This window comes from Anomaloglossus baeobatrachus, unplaced genomic scaffold (assembly GCF_048569485.1).
Source record: "Anomaloglossus baeobatrachus isolate aAnoBae1 unplaced genomic scaffold, aAnoBae1.hap1 Scaffold_522, whole genome shotgun sequence".
NCBI classification, from domain to species: domain Eukaryota; kingdom Metazoa; phylum Chordata; class Amphibia; order Anura; family Aromobatidae; genus Anomaloglossus; species Anomaloglossus baeobatrachus.
The window spans coordinates 40,689-64,891 of record NW_027444586.1 but is presented as its reverse complement, the minus strand read 5'-3'; the positions used below and the strand labels follow the sequence as shown (position 1 = coordinate 64,891).

The 24,203-nt window shown below is 50.4% G+C and overlaps 1 protein-coding gene across 4 annotated transcripts in view; it reads left to right on the top strand.

The window, feature by feature from the left end:
• The window catches only part of LOC142282817 (U3 small nucleolar ribonucleoprotein IMP4-like), a 33,513-nt gene extending 9,528 nt beyond the window's left edge, over nt 1-23,985 (top strand). For 2 of the 4 annotated variants that reach the window (XM_075333052.1, XM_075333050.1), the window contains 4 exons: nt 20,343-20,497; nt 20,570-20,664; nt 20,746-20,819; nt 23,831-23,985. In XM_075333052.1, the coding sequence (XP_075189167.1) occupies nt 20,343-20,497; nt 20,570-20,664; nt 20,746-20,819; nt 23,831-23,943 (437 nt within the window). In that variant the 3' untranslated portion in view covers nt 23,944-23,985. Of the gene's footprint in view, nt 1-20,342; nt 20,665-20,745; nt 20,820-23,830 lie in introns of all 4 variants that reach the window. The other 2 variants (XM_075333053.1, XM_075333051.1) reach the window with 2 other exon arrangements.
• Nucleotides 23,986-24,203: the final 218 nt, after the last annotated feature.

Here is a 24,203-nt window from a genome sequence, read left to right as displayed (position 1 = left end):
TACGAGCCGTACCGCTATGGCGTCCGCCAATTCTGTGGTTTTGCGCAGTGCCTTGTGGTTAAATGACTGGAAAGCAGATGCTGGTTCCAAAAAATGCTTAACCAGCTTGCCATTATCCAGAGACAGACTGTTTGGTGAGCCATTGGCTGAAATCATAAAACAGTCCAAGGGTAAGGACTCCTCCTTACCACAGCCCAGAGCAAGTAAACCTCAACAGAAAAAGTGGCAGTCGAGGTTTCGGTCCTTTCGAGGCTCGGGCAAGGCCCAATTCTCCTCGTCCAAAAGGACTCAGAAAGAACAAGGGAGCTCAGATTCCTGGCGGGCTCACTCACGTCCCAGGAAAGCAAATGGAGGAACCGCTTCCAAAGCGGCTACCTCATGACTTTCGGCCTCCTCCCTCCGCATCCTCGGTCGGTGGCAGGCTCTCCCGCTTTTGCGACATTTGGCTGTCACAGGTCAAGGACCGGTGGGTAACAGACATTTTGTCTCGCGGGTACAGAATCGAGTTCAGTTCTCGACCTCCGCTTCGGTTCTTCAGAACCTCCCCACACCCCAACCGAGCAGATGCCCTGCTGCAGGCGGTGGACTCTCTAAGAGCAGAAGGAGTCGTGATCCCTGTCCCCCCTCAGGAACGGGGGCGAGGATTTTACTCCAATCTCTTTGTGGTTCCAAAAAAGGACGGCTCCTTCCGTCCTGTTCTGGACCTAAAACTGCTCAACAAGCATGTGAACGCCAGGCGGTTCCGGATGGAATCCCTCCGCTCAGTCATTGCCTCAATGTCTCAAGGAGATTTCATAGCATCAATAGACATCAAAGATGCTTATCTCCACGTGCCGATTGCTACAGAGCACCAACGCTTTCTACGCTTCGTGATAGGAGACGACCATCTTCAGTTCGTAGCTCTGCCATTTGGTCTGGCGACAGCCCCTCGGGTGTTCACCAAGATCATGGCGGCAGTGGTAGCAGTCTTGCACTCTCACGGACACTCTGTGATCCCTTACTTGGACGATCTACTGGTCAAGGCACCCTCTCAAGAGGCATGCCAACTCGGCCTGAATGTTGCACTGGAGACTCTCCAGGCGTTCGGGTGGATCATCAACTTCCCAAAGTCAAATCTGTCACCGACCCAATCAATAACGTATCTTGGCATGGAGTTTCATACTCTCTCAGCGATAGTGAAGCTTCCGCTGGACAAGCAGCGGTCACTACAGACAGGGGGTGCAGGCTCTCCTTCAAAGTCAGTCGCACTCCTTAAGACGCCTCATGCACTTCCTCGGGAAGATGGTGGCGGCAATAGAGGCGGTTCCGTTTGCGCAGTTTCATCTGCGTCCACTTCAATGGGACATTCTCCGCCAATGGGACGGGAAGTCAACATCCCTAGACAAGAAAGTCCCTTTCCCAGACGGCCAAGGACTCTCTGCAGTGGTGGCTTCTTCCCACCTCATTATCACAGGGAAGATCCTTCCTACCACCGTCTTGGGCGGTGGTCACGACAGACGCGAGTCTGTCAGGGTGGGGAGCAGTTTTTCTCCACCACAGGGCTCAGGGTACGTGGACTCGGCAGGAGTCCACCCTTCAGATCAATGTTCAGGAAATCAGAGCAGTGTATCTTGCCCTACTAGCCTTCCAGCAGTGGCTGGAGGGAAGGCAGATCCGAATTCAGTCGGACAACTCCACAGCGGTGGCATACATCAACCACCAAGGGGGGACACGCAGTCGGCAAGCCTTCCAGGAAGTCCGGCGGATTCTGATGTGGGTGGAAGCCACAGCCTCCACCATATCCGCAGTTCACATCCCCGGCGTAGAAAACTGGGAAGCAGACTTCCTCAGTCGCCAGGGCATGGACGCAGGGGAATGGTCCCTTCACCCAGACGTGTTTCAGGAAATCTGTCGCCGCTGGGGGGTGCCGGACGTCGACCTAATGGCGTCACGGCACAACAACAAGGTCCCAACCTTCATGGCACGGTCTCGCGATCAAAGAGCGCTGGCGGCAGACGCCCTAGTGCAAGATTGGTCGCAGTTCCGGCTCCCTTATGTGTTTCCACCTCTGGCACTCTTGCCCAGAGTGCTACGCAAGATCAGATCCGATTGCAGCCGCGTCATACTTGTCGCCCCAGACTGGCCGAGGAGGGCGTGGTATCTGGATCTGTGGCAGCTCACGGTCGGCCAACCGTGGGCACTTCCAGACCGACCAGACTTACTGTCCCAAGGGCCGTTTTTCCATCGGAATTCTGCGGCCCTGAACCTGACTGTGTGGCCATTGAGTCCTGGATCCTAGCGTCTTCAGGCTTGTCCCAAGGGGTCGTTGCCACCATGAGACAGGCTAGGAAGCCCACGTCCGCTAAGATCTACCACAGAACGTGGAGGATATTCTTATCCTGGTCCTCTGCTCAGGGAGTGTCTCCCTGGCCATTTGCATTGCCTACCTTTCTTTCTTTCCTGCAATCTGGGTTAGAAAAAGGTTTGTCGCTCAGCTCCCTTAAAGGTCAGGTCTCGGCGCTATCCGTCTTTTTTCAGAGGCGTTTGGCACGCCTTCCTAAGGTGCGCACGTTCCTGCAGGGGGTTTGTCATATTGTACCCCCGTACAAGCGGCCGTTAGATCCATGGGATCTGAACAGGGTACTAGTTGCCCTCCAGAAGCCGCCCTTCGAGCCTCTGAGGGAGGTTTCACTTTCTAGACTATCACAGAAAGTGGCTTTTCTGGTAGCGATCACATCTCTTCGGAGAGTGTCTGAGCTGGCAGCACTATCATCCAAGGCTCCCTTCCTGGTCTTCCACCAGGACAAGGTTGTGCTGCGCCCCATTCAGGAGTTTCTCCCGAAGGTGGTATCCTCGTTTCATCTTAATCAGGATATCTCTTTGCCTTCGTTTTGTCCTCATGCAGTTCATCGGTATGAGAAAGATTTACATTTGTTAGATCTGGTGAGAGCACTCAGAATCTACATTTCCCGCACGGCGCCCTTGCGCCGTTCGGATGCACTCTTTGTCCTTGTCGCTGGTCAGCGCAAAGGGTCGCAGGCTTCTAAGGCCACCCTGGCTCGATGGATCAAAGAACCAATTCTTGAAGCCTACCGTTCTGCTGGGCTTCCGGTTCCATCAGGGCTGAAGGCCCATTCTACCAGAGCCGTGGGTGCATCCTGGGCAGTACGACACCAGGCTACGGCTCAACAGGTGTGCCAGGCAGCTACCTGGTCGAGTCTGCACACTTTCACCAAACATTATCAGGTGCATACCTATGCTTCGGCGGACGCCAGCCTAGGTAGAAGAGTCCTGCAGGCGGCAGTTGCCTCCCCGTAGGGGAGGGCTGTCTTGCAGCTCTAACATGAGGTATTTCTTTACCCACCCAGGGACAGCTTTTGAACGTCCCAATCGTCTGGGTCTCCCAATAGAGCGCTGAAGAAGAAGGGAATTTTGTTACTTACCGTAAATTCCTTTTCTTCTAGCTCTTATTGGGAGACCCAGCACCCGCCCTGTTGTCCTTCGGGATTTTTGGTTGTTTTTCGGGTACACATGTTGTTCATGTTGAACGGTTTTCAGTTCTCCGTTGTTACTCGGAGAGAATTTGTTTAAACCAGTTATTGGCTTTCCTCCTTCTTGCTTTTGCACTAAAACTGGTGAGCCAGTGATCCCACTGGGGGTGTATAGCCAGAAGGGGAGGGGCCTTACACTTTTTAGTGTAATTGCTTTGTGTGGCCTCCGGAGGCAGTGCTATACACCAATCGTCTGGGTCTCCCAATAAGAGCTAGAAGAAAAGGAATTTACGGTAAGTAACAAAATTCCCTTCTTTAGCACGCCTCATGAACGCTTTTTTGCTGCAAAAGCGAATCCTGTTTTTCTAAAGAGAAAAGCAAGTGCTATTTTACAGGATCCTGTCACTTGAAGTTTATGGGCGGGTATTGGAGTCATGATCGGGAGTGAGGGGAACTGATCGTGACACTGGAAATTCAGACGCAGCTGGGGGCAAAAGAGAGAGGCGAGAGGAAGAAAAGAGGAGGAGGAGAGAGAAAGAGAGGAGGAGAGAGAGAGGAAGAAAAGAGGAAGAGGAGAAGAGGAGGAGAGAGAAAGAGAGGAGGAGGAGAGAGGAAGAAAAGAGGAGGAGGAGGAGGAGGAGAGAGGAAGAAAAGAGGAGGAGGAGGAGAGAGGAAGAAAAGAGGAGGAGGAGGAGGAGGAGGAGAGAGGAAGAAAAGAGGAGGAGGAGGAGGAGGAGAGAGGAAGAAAAGAGGAGGAGGAGAGAGGAAGAAAAGAGGAGGAGGAGGAGAGAGGAAGAAAAGAGGAGGAGGAGAGAGGAAGAAAAGAGGAGGAGGAGAGAGGAAGAAAAGAGGAGGAGGAGAGAGGAAGAAAAGAGGAGGAGGAGAGAGGAAGAAAAGAGGAGGAGGAGGGAGGAAGAAAAGAGGAGGAGGAGAGAGGAAGAAAAGAAGAGGAGGAGAGAGGAAGAAAAGAAGAGGAGGAGAGAGGAAGAAAAGAAGAGGAGGAGAGAGGAAGAAAAGAAGAGGAGGAGAGAGGAAGAAAAGAAGAGGAGGAGAGAGGAAGAAAAGAAGAGGAGGAGGAGGAGAGAGGAAGAAAAGAGGAGGAGGAGGAGAGAGGAAGAAAAGAGGAGGAGGAGAGAGGAAGAAAAGAGGAGGAGGAGAGAGGAAGAAAAGAGGAGGAGGAGAGAGGAAGAAAAGAGGAGGAGGAGAGAGGAAGAAAAGAGGAGGAGGAGAGAGGAAGAAAAGAGGAGGAGGAGAGAGGAAGAAAAGAGGAGGAGGAGGGAGGAAGAAAAGAGGAGGAGGAGAGAGGAAGAAAAGAAGAGGAGGAGAGAGGAAGAAAAGAAGAGGAGGAGGAGGAGAGAGGAAGAAAAGAGGAGGAGGAGGAGAGAGGAAGAAAAGAGGAGGAGGAGAGAGGAAGAAAAGAGGAGGAGGAGAGAGGAAGAAAAGAGGAGGAGGAGAGAGGAAGAAAAGAGGAGGAGGAGAGAGGAAGAAAAGAGGAGGAGGAGAGAGGAAGAAAAGAGGAGGAGGAGAGAGGAAGAAAAGAGGAGGAGGAGAGAGGAAGAAAAGAGGAGGAGGAGAGAGGAAGAAAAGAAGAGGAGGAGAGAGGAAGAAAAGAAGAGGAGGAGAGAGGAAGAAAAGAAGAGGAGGGAGAGAGGAAGAAAAGAGGAGGAGAGAGGAAGAAAAGAGGAGGAGAGAGGAAGAAAAGAGGAGGAGAGAGGAAGAAAAGAGGAGGAGAGAGGAAGAAAAGAGGAGGAGAGAGGAAGAAAAGAGGAGGAGAGAGGAAGAAAGAAGAGGAGGAGAGAGGAAGAAAAGAGGAGGAGAGAGGAAGAAAAGAAGAGGAGGAGAGAGGAAGAAAGAAGAGGAGGAGGAGGAGAGAGGAAGAAAAGAAGAGGAGGAGGAGGAGAGAGGAAGAAAAGAAGAGGAGGAGGAGGAGAGAGGAAGAAAAGAGGAGGAGGAGGAGAGAGGAAGAAAAGAGGAGGAGGAGGAGAGAGGAAGAAAGAGGAGGAGGAGGAGAGAGGAAGAAAAGAGGAGGGAGGAGGAGAGAGGAAGAAAAGAGGAGGAGGAGGAGAGAGGAAGAAAAGAGGAGGAGGAGGAGAGAGGAAGAAAAGAGGAGGAGGAGGAGAGAGGAAGAAAAGAGGAGGAGGAGGAGAGAGGAAGAAAAGAGGAGGAGGAGGAGAGAGGAAGAAAAGAGGAGGAGGAGGAGAGAGGAAGAAAAGAGGAGGAGGAGGAGAGAGGAAGAAAAGAGGAGGAGGAGGAGAGAGGAAGAAAAGAGGAGGAGGAGGAGAGAGGAAGAAAAGAGGAGGAGGAGGAGAGAGGAAGAAAAGAGGAGGAGGAGGAGAGAGGAAGAAAAGGAGGAGGAGAGAGGAGAGGAGAGGAGGAGGAGGAGAGAGGAAGAAAAGAGGAGGAGGAGGAGAGAGGAAGAAAAGAGGAGGAGGAGGGAGGAAGAAAAGAGGAGGAGGGAGGAAGAAAAGAGGAGGAGGAGGGAGGAAGAAAAGAGGAGGAGGAGAGAGGAAGAAAAGAGGAGGAGGAGAGAGGAAGAAAAGAGGAGGAGGAGAGAGGAAGAAAAGAGGAGGAGGAGGGAGGAAGAAAAGAGGAGGAGGAGGGAGGAAGAAAAGAGGAGGAGGAGGGAGGAAGAAAGAGGAGGAGGAGGGAGGAAGAAAAGAGGAGGAGGAGGGAGGAAGAAAAGAGGAGGAGGAGGGAGGAAGAAAAGAGGAGGAGGAGGGAGGAAGAAAAGAGGAGGAGGAGGGAGGAAGAAAAGAGGAGGAGGAGAGAGGAAGAAAAGAGGAGGAGGAGGAGAGAGGAAGAAAAGAGGAGGAGGAGGAGAGAGGAAGAAAAGAGGAGGAGGAGGGAGGAAGAAAAGAGGAGGAGGAGGGAGGAAGAAAAGAGGAGGAGGAGAGAGGAAGAAAGAGGAGGAGGAGGAGGGAGGAAGAAAAGAGGAGGAGGAGGAGAGAGGAAGAAAAGAGGAGGAGGAGGAGAGAGGAAGAAAGAGGAGGAGGAGGAGAGAGGAAGAAAAGAGGAGGAGGAGGAGGAGGAGGAGAGAGGAAGAAAAGAGGAGGAGGAGGAGAGAGGAAGAAAAGAGGAGGAGGAGGAGAGAGGAAGAAAGAGGAGGAGGAGGAGGAGGAGGAGAGAGGAAGAAAAGAGGAGGAGGAGGAGAGAGGAAGAAAGAGGAGGAGGAGGAGAGAGGATGAAAGGAGGAGGAGGAGAGAGGAGGAGGAGAGGAGGAGGAGGAGAGAGAGGAGGAGGAGAGAGGAAAGAGGAGGAGGAGGAGAGAGGAAAGAGGAGGAGGAGGAGAGAGGAAAGAGGAGGAGGAGAGAGGAAAAGAGGAGGAGGAAAGCAGGGAGGAGAGGGGAGCGGAGAGGAGGAGCGGAGAGGAGGAGAGGGGAGCGGAGAGAGAGAGACTGATCACGCCAGGCTGGTTTTCGGCCAAACAGGATCCTGTCTATCAGTATAGCACCGTTCACATGCGTTTGCTGTATAGTCAGGATCCAGTGATTTTGCAGTATTTGGACGCAGCTCAAAAACACTACAAGGAGCGTTTTTGAATAAAGTTAAAAAGAAGGGAATTTTGTTACTTACCGTAAATTCCTTTTCTTCTAGCTCTTATTGGGAGACCCAGACGATTGGGGTATAGCTACTGCCTCCGGAGGCCACACAAAGCACTACACTAAAAAGTGCAAGGCTCCTCCCCTTCTGGCTATACCCCCCCGTGGTATCACGGGTTCTCCAGTTTTAGTGCCAAAGCAAGGAGGAAAGCCAATAACTGGTTTAAACAAATTAACTCCGAGTAACATCGGAGAACTGAAAAACCGTTCAACATGAACAACATGTGTACCCGCAAACAACAAAAACATCCCGAAGGACAACAGGGCGGGTGCTGGGTCTCCCAATAAGAGCTAGAAGAAAAGGAATTTACGGTAAGTAACAAAATTCCCTTCTTCTTCAGCGCTCTATTGGGAGACCCAGACAATTGGGACGTCCAAAAGCTGTCCCTGGGTGGGTAAAGAAATACCTCATGTTAGGGCTGCAAAACAGCCCTCCCCTACGGGGGTGTCACTGCCGCCTGCAGGACTCTTCTACCTAAGCTGGCATCCGCCGAAGCATAGGTATGCACCTGATAATGCTTGGTGAAAGTGTGCAGACTGGACCAGGTAGCTGCCTGGTACACTTGTTGAGCCGAAGCCTGGTGTCGTAATGCCCAGGACGCACCCACGGCTCTGGTTGAGTGGGCTTTTAGCCCTGAAGGAACCGGAAGCCCCGCAGAACGGTAGGCCTCTAGAATTGGTTCTTTGATCCATCGAGCCAGGGTGGCTTTAGAAGCCTGCAACCCCTTGCGCGGACCAGCGACAAGGACAAAAAGTGCATCGGAACGGCGCATGGGCGCCGTGCGGGAAATGTAGAGTCTGAGTGCTCTCACCAGATCTAACAAACGTAAGTCCTTTTCATACCGGTGAACCGGATGAGGACAAAAGGAAGGCAAGGATATATCCTGATTAAGATGAAATGAGGATACGACCTTAGGGAGAAACTCCGGAATGGGGCGCAGCACTACCTTGTCCTGGTGGAACACCAGGAAGGGAGCCTTGGATGACAGAGCTGCCAGCTCAGACACTCGCCGAAGCGATGTGATCGCAACGAGAAACGCCACCTTCTGTGACAGGCGAGAAAGGAAACTTCCTTCAGAGGCTCGAAAGGCGGCTTCTGGAGAGCAACTAATACCCTGTTGAGATCCCATGGATCTAACGGCTGCTTGTACGGGGGTACGATATGACAGACCCCCTGTAGGAACGTGCGCACCTTAGAAAGACGTGCTAGACGCTTCTGAAAAAACACGGATAGTGCCGAGACTTCCCCCTTAAGGAAGCCGAGCGACAAGCCCTTTTCTAACCCCGATTGCAGGAAGGAAAGAAAAGTAGGCAATGCAAATGGCCAGGGAGACACTCCCTGAGCCGAGCACCAGGTTAAGAAAATCTTCCACGTTCTGTGGTAGATCTTAGCAGAGGTGGACTTCCTAGCCTGTTTCATGGTGGCAACGACCCCTTGGGATAATCCTGAAGACGCTAGGATCCAGGACTCAATGGCCACACAGTCAGGTTCAGGGCCGCAGAATTCCGATGGAAAAACGGCCCTGACTTCCTGTTCCTGTCCTGGCTGAGGTGGCAGCTTAGGGGAGAAGCTCCTGCCACCCCTCACAGAAACCGACTAAAAACAGACCCCCCGGACGAGCCACCAAACAGAGAGCAGCACAGGAGGTTACCTAAAGCAGACAGCTATGGAACGGTACCTCCTGAGAAGCTCTGGGAGTGGTGAGTCAGCCTGGAGAAGCTTTGATATGGACAGAGGAGAAGATAAGATAATGGCGCCGAGCCTGATGGGGGAGGAGCCTGAACGCATGGTGAGAGACACAGAAAAGCAAACACAGAGCTGGAAGGGGAGAGATAAGGGAGATATGAGCGAGGAGACAGGAGATAAGGAAGATATGAGCGAGGAGTCACAGGAGGACACAGCAGGAGAGAGGTGGATGCAGGGGACTGATGATGGTGGATCGCAATGGGAGGATGAAGGAGATATGGAGGCAGAGGGGAGAGAAGATGCAGGCAAAGCAGGGCAGCTCAGAGACACAGCAGTGTTGGAGGATGAAACTGACAAACAGCACAGGGAGATTAATCCCACTCAGACTCACAGGAAGTCAAATGCAAGAATTCATAGTACCCCTTCCAAAGGAAACAAAAAGCAGCCTACTACACCAACATCACAAGCCTGCAAGCTATTGGGGGATGGAGGTGGTGGCCCAGTCCAGACAAAGAGAACTAAGAAAACAGCACCACCTGCAGGCCAAGACAAGTACACACAAAAGCTTAATGTGGACTATAAAAAACTGGCTGAAGAAGTGACATCACACTTGTCAAAAGAGGTTAAAGTGGCTATTGAGGCAGCCATACAAACATCATTAGCTAATATGCAAAAACAGATAAATGCCCATGCCTCTAGACTGGCAGAATCAGAGCAGAGAATATCTGACTCCGAGGAGACAATACTGGCTATGCAAGCACAAATAGCAGCTCTAGCAAAATCTAATGAATACTTGAAGGATAAAGCGGACGATTTGGAAAACAGATCGAGACGAAACAACTTACGTATAGTCGGGTTGCCAGAGTCTGTGTCGATTGGACGGTTGGATAATATATGCGAGTTGGAGCTACCGCAGGCCCTGGGCATAAAGGCGAAATTCAGAGTTGAAAGAGCCCACAGAGTGGGTCCACTGAGACACCAGGAGGCGAATAAGGGAGAGGGCCAAAACTCAAACAAGAATACCCCGATAAGAGCCAGGCAGGTGATTGTCAAGTACCTTGATTATAAGCATAAGGAGGAAATATTGAGGGCCTTTAGAGAACGAAAGCGTCCACTACAATATCAAGGCAACAGACTGCTAATTTTTGGGGATTATTCAGCGGAAGTATCCAGAAGGAGAAAAGAATTTACCAAAATTTGCTCATTTCTGTACAACAAAAAAGTAAAGTGCCAGCTATTATACCCTGCTACACTGAAAGTTAGAAACCCCAATGGCTCGTTTGTATACTACAAGGACTACAAAGAAGCAGAAAACATTCTCATGGCAGAGCTCAACAAGACTAGGTCAGAAAGGCAAGAAAAAGGAGCTAGTGGAGAAGGGAATAATAGAAGAGGATCCCCCACAAGCTCAGGAAGAGATGTGGGACGTCTTGGGGGACAAAAGCAAGTCGAGACCAGGGAGGAAAGGAGGCCAAGCCCGGGTCGACAGCATAATTCTCGCCTGGAACACAGGAACCAACCCTTGGAGAGAAACCATGATACCTGAACTGGAACTCGCTCATTGTTTTTCCTTTTTTTGCCTGTTTTTTTTTTTTTTTTTTTTCTCTCTTCCCAAACAGGGAGAGGCGTTGAGGAGGATGCATTACGGAGAGAGGGTTGGGGAGGTGAGAGGAGGAGGGGGAAGGGAGAAAAGAGAGGAAAACATCCCAAAGTCTGGGTCCTCTTCCCCCCCTCTTTTTTTTTTTTTTTTTTTTTTTTTTTTTTTTTTGTTCTTCTCCTTTCTTTCTCCATCTTCTCTCCCCTTGGTCTTTTTTTTTTTTCTTTTTTTCTTTTTCTCCTTTGTCCAGGAACATCATCCAAATTCAAATGAAGTGGGCCTGTTCTGGGCGGACTGATGGCTACCTGGAGTCAGAGATAAGTAGGACTGGAGAATCTTGCTGAGGTTTTGACATACTGTGCTAATTTTTGCATAATTTTCAAAGGCTTATTCAAGTTAGTCCGGGGATAGAACATATATTTTTTGGGGGGTGATTAGGGAGCTACATATTTTGGCTAGGAATAGGGGAGCTCACCAACGTGGCGGGAAGCGCCGTGGATTTCTCGGAAGGGAAAATATGTTTTACAGTTACATGCTTTTTGTTGTATTTGTTATATTTGCAAGGTGGGGAAAGGGAGTGTCGATTTTGTGGTACCAACTGTGATTCTAGTGTCGAACATCTCGTCTTCCTTGATGCAGGGGCCCATAGGGGAGGGAGTAGTAAAAGCAGAATACACAGGTTAACATGATACAGATAACTACGTGGAATGTTAAAGGGCTGAGATCACCTAACAAACGAGCAATGATATTGAGACATCTGAAAAGACTAAAGACAGACATTGCCTTATTACAGGAAACCCACTTGGGGGGGGAGGACTTTTTCCGCATGAAGAAACATTGGGTGGGCACCGTTTACGGGGCAGCGGCACAAGGTAGAAAAGCGGGCACTATGATTCTAATAAATAAACAATTCAGTCATGAGGTAGTGGCACATGAGGCAGACGACCATGGAAGGTGGCAGCACTTAACAATCGTTAGTCCAGCGGGTAAACTCAGTATTTATAATGTCTATGGCCCAAATTCACAACAAATCACATTCCATGATGACATAAAGGCCACCATATTAGCAGATGGGGAGGCTAACATTATAGTGGGAGGCGATTTTAACACTGTCCCAGACTCAGCTGAAGATAGGAGGAGGGGCGAGGAGGGGACAGCTAATGTGGGCAGGAGTTTAGACAATAGGGATGTAACATTAGAAGACGTAGGACTGAAAGACATCTGGAGACTAACTCACCCACATGACAGAGAGTATACACACTTCTCTCACCCTCATGATAGCTGGTCACGTATTGATCAGTTCTGGATCTCGCAAGACTTACTGAGTGGAACGCAAGATTGTGTGATAGAGAATATGGTGATCTCTGATCATAGTCCGGTGAGATTGGGCATTAGAGAGAAATTCAGGAGAGGTACAGATATCATATGGAGATTCCCATCGTTCCTTCTCAGGCAAGATAATTTCCACAAGGTGCTACAGGAGTGGTGGGGAGAATTCGCAGAGGACAATAAGGAACATAGAGAGTCCCCAGTGATATTTTGGGAAACGGCAAAAGCGGTCCTAAGGGGCCGTCTGGTGGGGTACGCAGCCATGATCAAACGGAAAACCAATGAGAATTATAATTTCCATAGTGAAGCAGTACGGGTAGCATATACAAATTATGTGACAAATAGATCTCCCATGACAAAAGGCAGATGGTTGGAGGCAAAAGAGGGATTTGACGAATGGGCCAAAAAAAAGGAACAACTATTCTGGTCGCACAAGGAGGTTGACTTACATAGGTTTGGCAACAAGGCGGGAAGGATGTTGGCCAATCTGGCAAGGGGCAGCAGAAAGATGACAGTGATCTCTAAACTGAAAACAAAGGGGGGAGAGGTGACTACGGATCCTAAGGACATTAATAAACTGTTGGGAGATTACTATAGAAAACTATATGGGTCAGGGAATAACGACATGACTGATGAGGCAGAGTGGCTAAGACAAGCCCAAATGCCTAGCTTGACGGAGGAAGATTTGAGTGCCTTAAACGCAGATATCACAGTAGAGGAGGTGACGAGAACAATTGGGGAGCTTAACACCAACAAGGCACCGGGACCTGACGGTTTCAATAGTGAATTCTATAAGGCTCTGAAGGATCTGATCTCGCCGGATCTAACCTCAGTCTTTAATGCTTTCCTGGGAGGGGCGGAAATACCCAAAAATTCCAACATAGCATATATTAAATTACTCCCCAAGGGAACCAAGGACCTGGATGATCCCTCTAGTTATAGACCTATATCGCTCATAAATCAGGATTTAAAAATTATGTCCAAGATCATGGCTAATAGACTGGCCGAGATCTTACCTAGGATCATTACGAATCACCAGGTGGGGTTTATTAAGGGGAGAAATGCCGTTACCAATATCCGAAAGACAATTCTAGTGGTAGACGCGGTTAGACTGGGTCTCACTGAGGGAGGGGCTAGACCTGCCCTAGTTACACTTGACGCAGAAAAAGCGTTTGATAATGTAAATTGGGGGTGGTTAGACAGGGTAATGGAGGCCATAGGGATTGTAGGCAAGATGAGACTTTACATTAGAAACCTTTATGCCAACTCGGGAGCTAGGGTTCACACTCCGGGCTTTCTATCAGACGTGTTCCCTTTGATGAAGGGAACAAGACAGGGCTGCCCATTATCTCCTCTTTTATTCAACCTGGCAATCGAGCCGTTGTCAAGAATACTACAGGGACAAAATAGCTTTAAAGGAATCAAGATAAGGGGTTCAGAAGTAAAGACAGCGCTTTTTGCTGATGACATCATACTTTATATGGGGGACCCCGGTGCGGATTTGCCACAGACTCTTGCCTTGATTGAAAAATTTGGCTCATTCTCCGGTTTCAAACTGAACAAAAAAAAATGCGAGATCATGTTCCTAAAGGGGCATCATGGGACAATGGGGGGACAAATAAGGGATGGCTGTCTATGTGGAATTCCTATAGCACAATCTTCAATTAAATACCTGGGAGTGCATATAGGAAGATCGGTGGAAACAATCTATAACTTGAATTATGGACCGCTAATCAGGAAAATTATAGTTCAATTAAAGGGATGGAAAGGTCTGCCACTTCCATTACTGGCAAGATGTCACCTGATAAAAATGATGAGCTTTCCTAGGCTGCTGTATCCCTTCCAGACAATCCCGCTATTGCTAAAACTAAAGGATGTGAATAAGCTCAACTCCGCGTATACAGAATTTCTGTGGAGGGGAAGGAAACCCAGAATAAAGCTGCGTACGCTGATGAAGTCAGCAGAGGAGGGAGGTCTAAACTTTCCAGATGTCCAAGGGTATAATCTTGTATGTATCATGAGGCATGTAATTGATTGGGTGAGAGGAACGAGTAGGCACTCAGATCATGCGATGGAAACTAAATATGCGTCACCGTGGGATCTGACGTCCATTCTGCACTCCCCACTATCCAGGGTTGAAGGGCACATAAGGAACTCAATTATATTCCGAGACACCATGCTAACATGGAAGTCGGTAAGGAAAAAACTGGGGCTCTCATGGAAAGTGTCCAAGTACTTGAACCCCTGGGCATTCCCAAATTTTCCCCTGGGACGAGAAAACAAGCTATTTACTAGATGGAAAGAGAGGGGAGTCAGGAGAATGATAGATGTTATGAATGTGGAGGACAGGAGGTGGATGACAGGTCGGGAAGTGCTGGATAAGTACAACCTTAATAGCTCACATGTCATCCAGTATGAACAATTGAAACATGGAATAATAGGAGACCTGGGTGTGGTTGGAAGAGAGCTGAACAGAAGTTCGATTGATGAGTTACTGGAATGTGATGTAACAAGTATAAATGTCTCTAAAATTTATCGATCGCTAAGGGGGGTGCTTATCTCTCGGGAGGATAGTCGGACTTTAAAAGCGTGGGGGAAACAATTGGGAAGGGAAGAAGTGGTGGATGATATACTGAGAGGATGGGTACAAGTGCGGAAACACATTACCAATGAGAGATGGAGAGACACTCAATTCAGAATTCTACATAGGGCCATTATAGGTTTCAACATACCAGGTAGGGATAGGTGGTGTCCTAAGTGTCAAAAAGAAAAAACGGATATGCTGCATGGGCTATGGGAATGTGAGACAATCGCTAGGTTCTGGAACCAAGTCAGACTATTTGCCCAGTCAACATGGGGAATTTTCAGCAAACTAGACTTAATGGTGTGGATTTTCCACTCCTTTGAGGGAGGAGTAGGAGGAGGACCGAGCACGCAGGAAAAGAGGAAATACGCAATAACGCATGACATAGCCATGATAGCTAAGCGTTGCATCTTAAAACACTGGATTCAAAGGGAGGGCCCATCCATAAAGGAGGTTGTGGGCGAACTACACAACCTTCTGAAGTGGGAAAAACTAGAAGCGGAGAGGGATAAAGATGGGTTGACAGCCAAGTTTTTTGTGAGATGGAGACATTTTATTGAAAGCCAATTCACACAGGGAGAAATAATTAACCTGATGGCACCTTTTGTTCACTCGGAGTGGTATATCCTGAGCGATATCCAGGACAGCCTGGGTAAACTGAGAATCACCTAGGAGGGGGCTCTGGCGGGAGGGGGAGACGAGACGGTTGGGAATACCAAGACACGCTAGCAAAATTGAAATCATTCAGGGACGACACAGAGATTTAACGAATTGTATTGCATATGTTATATTATATTTCATTACCTATGTTTTGGTTTAATGTTACTGTATACTATCTTAAATCGAACAGCAACATGGAACTCCAAATTGGGGTATCACCCACCTCTATGTCACATTTTGTCAGACGAATGTTCTTCTTTTGCAATGATACTTGTCATGTTTTTACAAATTTGAAAAATCAATAAAAAACGTTTTGGAAAAACGGCCCTTGGGACAGTAAGTCTGGCCAGCCTGGTAGTGACCACGGTCGGCCGACCGTGAGATGCCACAGATCCGGGTACCACGATCTCCTCGGCCAGTCTGGGGCGACGAGTATGACGCGGCTGCAATCGGATCTGATTTTTTGCGCAGTACTCTGTGCAAGAGTGCCAGAGGTGGAAACACATATGTGAGCCGGAACTGCGACCAATCTTGCACTAAGGCGTCTGCCGCCAGAGCTCTGTGATCGCGCGATCGTGCCATAAATGCCGGGACCTTGTTGTTGTGCCGAGACGCCATTAGGTCGACGTCCGGCACCCCCCAGCGGCGACAGATTTCCTGAAACACGTCCGGGTGAAGGGACCATTCCCCTGCGTCCATACCCTGGCGACTGAGGAAGTCTGCTTCCCAGTTTTCTACGCCCGGGATGTGAACTGCGGATATGGTGGATGCTGTGTCCTCCACCCACATGAGGATTCGCCGGACTTCCTGGAAGGCTTGCCGACTGCGCGTCCCTCCTTGGTGGTTGATGTATGCCACCGCTGTGGAGTTGTCCGACTGGATTCGGATCTGCTCTCTTTCTAGCCACTGCTGGAAAGCTAGTAGGGTAAGATACCCTGCCCCGATTTCCAGAACATTGATCTGAAGGGTGGACTCCTGCTGAGTCCACGTCCCCTGAGCCCTGTGGCGGAGACAAACTGCTCCCCACCCTGACAGACTCGTATCTGTCGTGACCACTGCCCAGGATGGGGGTAGGAAGGATCTTCACTGTGACAATGAGGTGGGAATAAGCCACCATTGCAGAGAGTCCTTGGCCGTCTGGGAAAGGGAGACTTTCCTGTCCAGGGAGGTTGACTGCCCGTCCCATTGGCGGAGAATGTCCCCTTGCAGTTGGCGCAGATGAAACTGCGCAAAGGGAACTGTCTCCATGGCTGCCACCATCTTCCCTAGGAAGTGCATGAGGCGCCTTAAGGGGTGCGACTGGCCTTGAAGGAGAGACTGCACCTCTGTTTGCAGTGAACGCTGCTTGTTCAGCGGAATCTTCACTATCGCTGATAGAGTGTGAACTCCATGCCGAGATACGTTGGTGATTGAGTCGGTGACCGATTTGACCTTGCCAAATTGATGATCCACCCGAAAGTCTGGAGAGTCTCCAGCGTAACATTCAGGCTGCGTTGTCATGCCTCGAGGGAGGGTGCTTTGACGAGTAGATCGTCCAAGTAAGGGATCACCGGGTGTCCCTGAGAGTGCAAGACTGCTACCACTGCTGCCATGACCTTGGTGAACACCCGTGGGGCTGTCGCCAGACCGAATGGCAGAGCTACGAACTGAAGATGGTCGTCTCCTATCACAAAACGTAGAAAACGTTGGTGCTCCGTAGCAATTGGCACGTGGAGATAGGCATCTTTGATGTCTGTTGAGGCAAGGAAGTCTCCTCGAGACAATTGAGGTAATGACGGATCGGAGGGATTCCATCCGGAACCGCCTGGCGTTCGCATGCTTATTGAGCAGTTTTAGGTCCAGAACAGGACGGAAGGAGCCGTCCTTTTTTGGAGCCACAAAGAGATTGGAGTACAAACCCTCGCCCTCGTTCCTGAGGGGGGACAGGGATCACCACTCCTTCTGCTCTTAGAGCGTCCACCGCCTGCAGCAGGGCATCTGCTCGGTGGGGAGGTGGGGCCGTTCTGAAGAATGGAGTCGGAGGACGAGAACAGAACACTGTCCTGTGCACGTGAGCACAATGTCCGTCACCCACCGGTCTGTGACCTGTGGCAGCTAAATGTCGCCAAAGGCGGGGGAGTCTGCCATCAACCGCGGATGCGGAGAGAGAGAGAGAGCTGAGAGTCATGAGGAGACCGCCTTGGTAGCGGTTCCTCCGGCTGCCTTCCTTGGGCGTGATTGAGCCCGGCCGGAATCTGAGCCCGTCTGAGGTTTTGTAGCCCTTTTGCACGAGGACAATTGGGACCTGCCCGAGCTTGGGAAGGACCGAAACCTCGACTGTACTTTTAGGACAGCATTAATAGGGTAAGTCGCAGTGCAGACATTGCGGAGTTACGGACGCCTCTGCGGTACAGATGTACATGTGCTCAAGGCCAGCTGCGCAAGAACAGCTGAAAAGGTTAGGTTGCCTATACGGCTGTGAATGCCGGAGCAACCGACACGTCGATAGCCTCCTAGACAGATTTCAACCAGAGTCCATCTGTCTGTGAATGGCATCTTTAAGTGAAGCCCCATCTCCAGTGCAACTATGGCTCTAGACGCAAGCCTGGAGATTGGAGAATCCACCTTTGGACCCTGGGTCCAGCGCTTGACCACGTCAGGGGAAAAGGGATAACGTGTATCTTAAAAACGTTTGGAGAAGACGCTTATCTGGTAAGCGTGGTGTTTCTGGACTGCTTCTCTGAAGTCAGCGTGGCCAGAAAAATACTCAATATCCGTTTGAGATACTGAAAAGGGACTTCTCCTGCTGTGAAGCTGACTCCTCCACTGGGGGAGCTGAGGGAGAAAGATCCAACCTTCCATTGATGGACGCTATAGGATCATTCCGTATGGCGTTACCATCCGGTGTATCCGGATTGATAGCGATGTCAGGATCAAAGTCCTGGAGAGCTGCCTTATCATACAGAGAGTCCTCCTGGGACCCCCCCGTTCCAAATGAGGTTGGTCAGGAAGATTGCCCATGGCCTGTCTGGACTGCAAGTCTCTATCTTATGACAATATATCTGTCGAAACTGCAACTCCGTCCCTGTCCTTGGACAGGGATGACAGGTGGTTTCTTTGGCCACGACTAGTAGAGACCCCGGCAGACGAAGTGCTAGAGACCCCGGCAGACGAAGTGCTACAGGGGAGCATGCACACAATGGGACGGTGTCATGAACAGCATCCCATGTAGTAAAAACAGCACTGAAAATCTGTGTTGCTTTTTTGCCGCTGCCGACTAGCCATCTAGAAGTATATAGCCAAGATTGGTGACCGTACAGTGCAATGTATAGCATACAAGCATAAAGTACAAATGAACACTGCAGCACAAGCAATACAAGCAGCATAGAAGCCTGTGCCCTGGCACCTCTGCTCTTCTGCTGCTGTAGACTAGTCATCTAGGGGAATATAGCCCAGAAGAGTGACCATACAGTGCAATGTATAGCATACAAGCACAAGTACAAATGCACACTGCAGCCCATGCAATACAAGCAGCATAGAAAAAAACCTGTGCCCCAGCACCCTTGGTTTTCTGCTGCTGTAGTCTAGCCATTCCAGGAGAATATAGCTAAGACTAGCGACTGTACAGTGCAGTGTATAGCATACAAGCATAAACACAAATGAACACTTCAGTACGTGCAATACAAGCAGCCTAGAAAGCCTGTGCCTTAGCACACCTGCTTTCCTGCTGCTGATGTGTCGCTCTCCAAGCGGGCATATAGCGACCTATGCAGTTAAAATACACATGTACACACTGCAGTATATATTGGGGTCAGCACTATGTGTGCCGCTTACCGCCCGCCTATAAGCGGGTGTATGGTCGCCACCGTCCTGCCTGGTTGCCGAAAGTCCGAGCTCGGACTGCAGTAATGGCTGCCGGCGTCTTCCCCAGCTCGTGTGAGGAGGGGCGGGCCGTGGGCGTGCCCCAAGTCAGAGCGGGAATCCGGCGTCCGACAGTGTGCAGTGAGAGGGCTGGAGCATGTAAATAAGGCTCCAGCCCTCGGCGCTGCTGATTGCTCAGCGTCTGTCCCCTTCCCTGAGTGACAGGGAGGGGGCGGGAACGAAGCGGCACTAGGCCGCAGAAGCCGGGGACTGGATTTATAAGCGCCGCCGCCGTAAAAGCGCGGTCGGCGCCCAGTCCCCGGCGAACTACAAGTCCCAGCCGCGCCGCCGCTCCCGGAGCGTCCGGCGCGGTAGTTCCCAATACACAAAGTCACTCAGCAAAGCTGCAGTGACTGTAACCCTTTACTGTCCCCGGCGCACTAGCACACCCAGCAAGTCTGGAGTGTGCTGTGCCTGTGTGTACGGGGACACAGAGTACCTGTAATGGTGCAGGGCCATGTCCCTGAACGGTACTCCAGCTCCGTATCCAGCAGGTTCAAATGGGTCTGTGGATGGAGCCCGGCGTCAGAGCTTTGAGGCCGGCAGGATCCCACTTCCTCAGAGCCCCCCAGGGGGATGTGGAAGGAAAGCAGCATGTGGGCTCCAGCCTCCGTACCAGCAATAGGTACCTCAACCTTACAACACCATCAACGGGTGAGAAGGGAGCATGCTGGGGGCCCTATATGGGCCCTCTTTTCTTCCATCCGAAATAGTCAGCAGCTACTGCTGACTAAAATCTGTGGAGCTATGCATGGATGTCTGACCTCCTTCGCACAAAGCTTGAAAACTGGAGAACCCGTGATACCACGGGGGGGTATAGCCAGAAGGGGAGGAGCCTTGCACTTTTTAGTGTAGTGCTTTGTGTGGCCTCCGGAGGCAGTAGCTATACCCCAATCGTCTGGGTCTCCCAATAGAGCGCTGAAGAAACTGCAAGTCGCTGGATCCTCATTATAACGCACGGAAACGCAAGTGAACGCATGTTGTCGCAAGTCCATTGCAAATGCATTGAAATGAAAACGCATTTGCACTGGATCCGTTTTTGCGTTAAAAACCGTTCAGGACGCATGTTAAAAAAAAACGTAGTGTGAAAGCCGCTAACAAAAACAAAGCAGACCCCAAAACTATGTATGATTAGATTGTACTCGCTGATCAGATCACAAATACAGTTTGGTACATTGCAGAGCAGGGCGGGGACCGTGCGTCTCGGGTGACTACTCTGAGGCACGTTCCTGGTGGCTTCTCTGTGCCTCTGATCCTATTGGCTGTTGGGTCTCTCCGTGTGTCTGTATATGGAGAGATCCGTCAGTCGTGGACTAAGAGAAGCCGTCACGGATCAGCGCCGGTTTGGTCAGTCTGTGGTCGGCCCTTTCACGTGAAGTCTTATAATGCTGCCAGACGCCCTGCCCAGGACCCGAGCAGCGTGAATCAGATGACGAGTTCCCTTTAAGTATCTGGATCTCTGCTGCACCTGTGTGTATCGGGCGCAGTAACTCACACATCATTTCCTGTTCTTTAGACGGGCTGATCGTCTGCCATCTTCCGTTTGGGCCGACCGCATATTTCACCCTCTGTAACGTGGTAATGAGGCACGATATTCCGGACCTGGGCACGATGTCGGAGGCGTACCCACACCTCGTCTTCCACAACTTCACCTCGCGGCTTGGACAGCGGGTGAGACCGGCTTCCTGGACCACCATATACATCAGTCGTTACTTTTCTAAACCTTTCCTTTCCTGCCTCCAGGTGTCCAATATCATGAAGTATTTATTCCCTGTGCCCAAGGATGACAGCAGGCGAGTGATAACTTTTGCAAATCAAGAGGACTACATTTCCTTCCGGTACGTGCTGTGGACCAGGGCTGGGTGATCAGCACCCACTGTGCCGGGGTCCTCCATAATAACCGCTGCTTCTTCCTGCAGGCACCACGTCTACAAGAAGACCGATCACCGCAATATTGACTTGTCTGAGGTTGGGCCTCGGTTTGAGATGAAATGTGAGTAACAGTGAAAGATTTTTGCCAGGATCTGATTATCTCTTGTAGGATGAGCAGTGGTCTGCCATCCGCGGGTCTCAGGCTGGACAGAGTAGAGCCTGCCCGGTCCTGCGCACTATAAATGGTACAGACTGATCATTGCCATTAGTGAGGGGCTGTGATCTGGGCCCACGTCTTCAGCTTCGTAGCCTAGTTTCACACTTGCGTTGTTTTCCTTCAGTCACAATCCACCGTTTTGGAAAAGAGCGGAATCCGTTAAGTGATTCCGCTGCTTCCCATAGACTTGTATGGACGACGGATTGCGACTGATGGACCTGTGTTGCTTCCGCTGGCCGACGCTGCGTTGCTTCCGCCGGGCAAAAGGAACGCAGCATATAACGTTTATTGAGCGGCGGAAATCTTTATTTTTCACTGCACATGCTCATCTTTTTTTTTTTAATCACAGAAACTTTGTTTTGTCTCTCGATGGCCAAACGATCAGCTGATCGCCCGGCAGCCGGCTTTTGAGAGCGCTCAGCTGATCGCCCGGCAGCCGGCTTTTGAGAGCGCTCAGCTGATCGCCCGGCAGCCGGCTTTTGAGAGCGCTCAGCTGATCGCCCGGCAGCCGGCTTTTGAGAGCGCTCAGCTGATCGCCCGGCAGCCGGCTTTTGAGAGCGCTCAGCTGATTGCCCGGCAGCCGGCTTTTGACAGCGCTCAGCTGATTGCCCGGCAGCCGGCTTTTGACAGCGCTCAGCTGATTGCCCGGCTTTTGACAGCGCTCAGCTGATTGCCCGGCTTTTGAGAGCGCTCAGCTGATTGCCCGGCTTTTGAGAGCGCTCAGCTGATCGCCCGGCTTTTGAGAGCGCTCAGCTGATCGCCCGGCTTTTGAGAGCGCTCAGCTGATCGCCCGGCTTTTGAGAGCGCTCAGCTGATCGCCCGGCTTTTGAGAGCGCTCAGCTGATCGCCCGGCTTTTGAGAGCGCTCAGCTGATCGCCCGGCTTTTGAGAGCGCTCAGCTGATCGCCCGGCTTTTGAGAGCGCTCAGCTGATCGCCCGGCTTTTGAGAGCGCTCAGCTGATCGCCCGGCTTTTGAGAGCGCTCAGCTGATCGCCCGGCTTTTGAGAGCGCTCAGCTGATCGCCCGGCTTTTGAGAGCGCTCAGCTGATCGCCCGGCTTTTGAGAGCGCTCAGCTGATCGCCCGGCTTTTGAGAGCGCTCAGCTGATCGCCCGGCTTTTGAGAGCGCTCAGCTGATCGCCCGGCTTTTGAGAGCGCTCAGCTGATCGCCCGGCTTTTGAGAGCGCTCAGCTGATCGCCCGGCAGCCGGCTTTTGAGAGCGCTCAGCTGATCGCCCGGCAGCCGGCTTTTGAGAGCGCTCAGCTGATCGCCCGGCAGCCGGCTTTTGAGAGCGCTCAGCTGATCGCCCGGCAGCCGGGTGATCAGCTGATCATTCACAATAGTCTGCCGCCGGTTTCCCAACGTGGTTTCTGACAAAATGGATGGTCCAATTCATCATTTGTGTATATTGTACGCCCCTTTTCATCTTTTTTATCTGACATTTTTGACCCAAACTACTTAAAATAGTACATGGGATTCAAGAATTTTGCACAAAGCAAAAAAACTGCAACTCTTTAGTGGGAAATGTAACATTACGGGTAACACACGGGTACAATCTGATGTCATCACCCCTCCCCCTTCCTTTCCAAATGACTTGGTGGGATGAGAAGTATTATCACTGTTCAAACAAATATGTTGTAATATGATTTTATGTTCTAATAAAAATTTAATGTTTTAAAAAAAAAAAGTCACACAAAACAATTGCCAAAATAACTGGTGTATATAAAATCACTCGGGAGGGGGGGGGGCTGGAGTGGGGTTAAGACAAATTTTTCCAACCATTTAATAGTTTAATTTCATGACTTTGTGTAAGACGTCTGCAGAAGCCGCAATGACAGTAACAATCTGAAAAGAAACCTTAAGGCCCTGTGCGCACTAGACATTGACTTTTCCTTAGGGAAAATCCGGTCCCCTTGAAAGAATCCCGCACCTGCGCTAAAAAACGCACCAAAACCGCAACGAAATCCGCATGCTGTTTTTCCGCAGGCTGTTCCCTACGGAGTTTTACCATTATCTATGGCAAAAACTGCAGGTGCCTGCGGAAAAGAAGTGACATGCACATTAATTCCACAGGTATAAAAAAACACATTTTTTTTTTTTTTAAAACCCATAGGTTTTGCTGGGGAAAGACTGTAGCAATGTTAAAAACATTTTCTGCAGCAAATCTGTGGTAAAAGCCGCAGCGTGTGCACAGGGCCTTAAAAAGCAGCAAATAGTTTGATGAATTTGTCGCAAACCACTGTCACTAAGGGAAGAGTCGGACGGGGATGGCAGGCTTGGACTGGCCGGCGGCTCTCCCCACCCGAGCACAACGGCCTCATGCTCCTCTATGCAGCAGTCACTCTTTGGTGGGGAGAGCCGCCGGCCAGTCCAAGCATTGCAATCCCCGTCCGAGTTATACGATCGTCCGACTCTTCACAGATTAAAGCTTTGTGCCCACGGGACTCTGTACCAGTGGATTTTGCTGCTGAAAACCTGCGGATTTATCTGGATTTTCTAGATAAATCCGGAGGTTTTAGCAAGTACAGACACTCCCCATGTTATCCTATGGGACATGGGGAGTGCTGTGTCCATGCTGCGGTATGTGCGGCTGCGGAATATGCTGCAGATGTCCTGCAGCCGCACGTAACTACATGTCATGCGTCTCCACTATGGAGATAGAGGTCGGGACGTCCGTGGGTAAGTCACATGAATGTCCGCAGGTTTACCGCAGATATTTCGCTGGAATCCCGTAGGTATGGATAGCTGCGGATTCCGGGGATCAGCTGCGGGAAACCTGCGGATATATCCGCGAGTACAGTGTCCCGGGGCCACATAGCCTAAGAGGTTTTCATGTAGAAACCCCTGTGAAATGCTGTGATGTATCAGGGCCCCAGTGTCAGCGCTCCGTACTTATCACCGGCTGTTACTCTTTGCAGTGTACATGATAAAGCTGGGCACCCTGGAGAATGAGGGCACGGCAGAGGTGGAGTGGCGCTGGCATCCATACACCAACACCGCTAAGAAGAGGAAATATCTCACCAATGAATAGTATTTGTGTGTTACCTGTAAATAAAGATCTTTATATAAGGACGGGACGTGGAGAATCTCTTCAATGTAACTTATTTTAATGAGTGTAAACTGTAACCTACAGAGAACAAGTAACTGAATAACCACTAATAACTGCTAATAACCCCTAATAACTGCTAATAACCCCTAATAACTGCTAATAACCACTAATAACTGCTAATAACCACTAATAACTGCTAATAACCACTAATAACTGCTAATAACCCCTAATAACTGCTAATA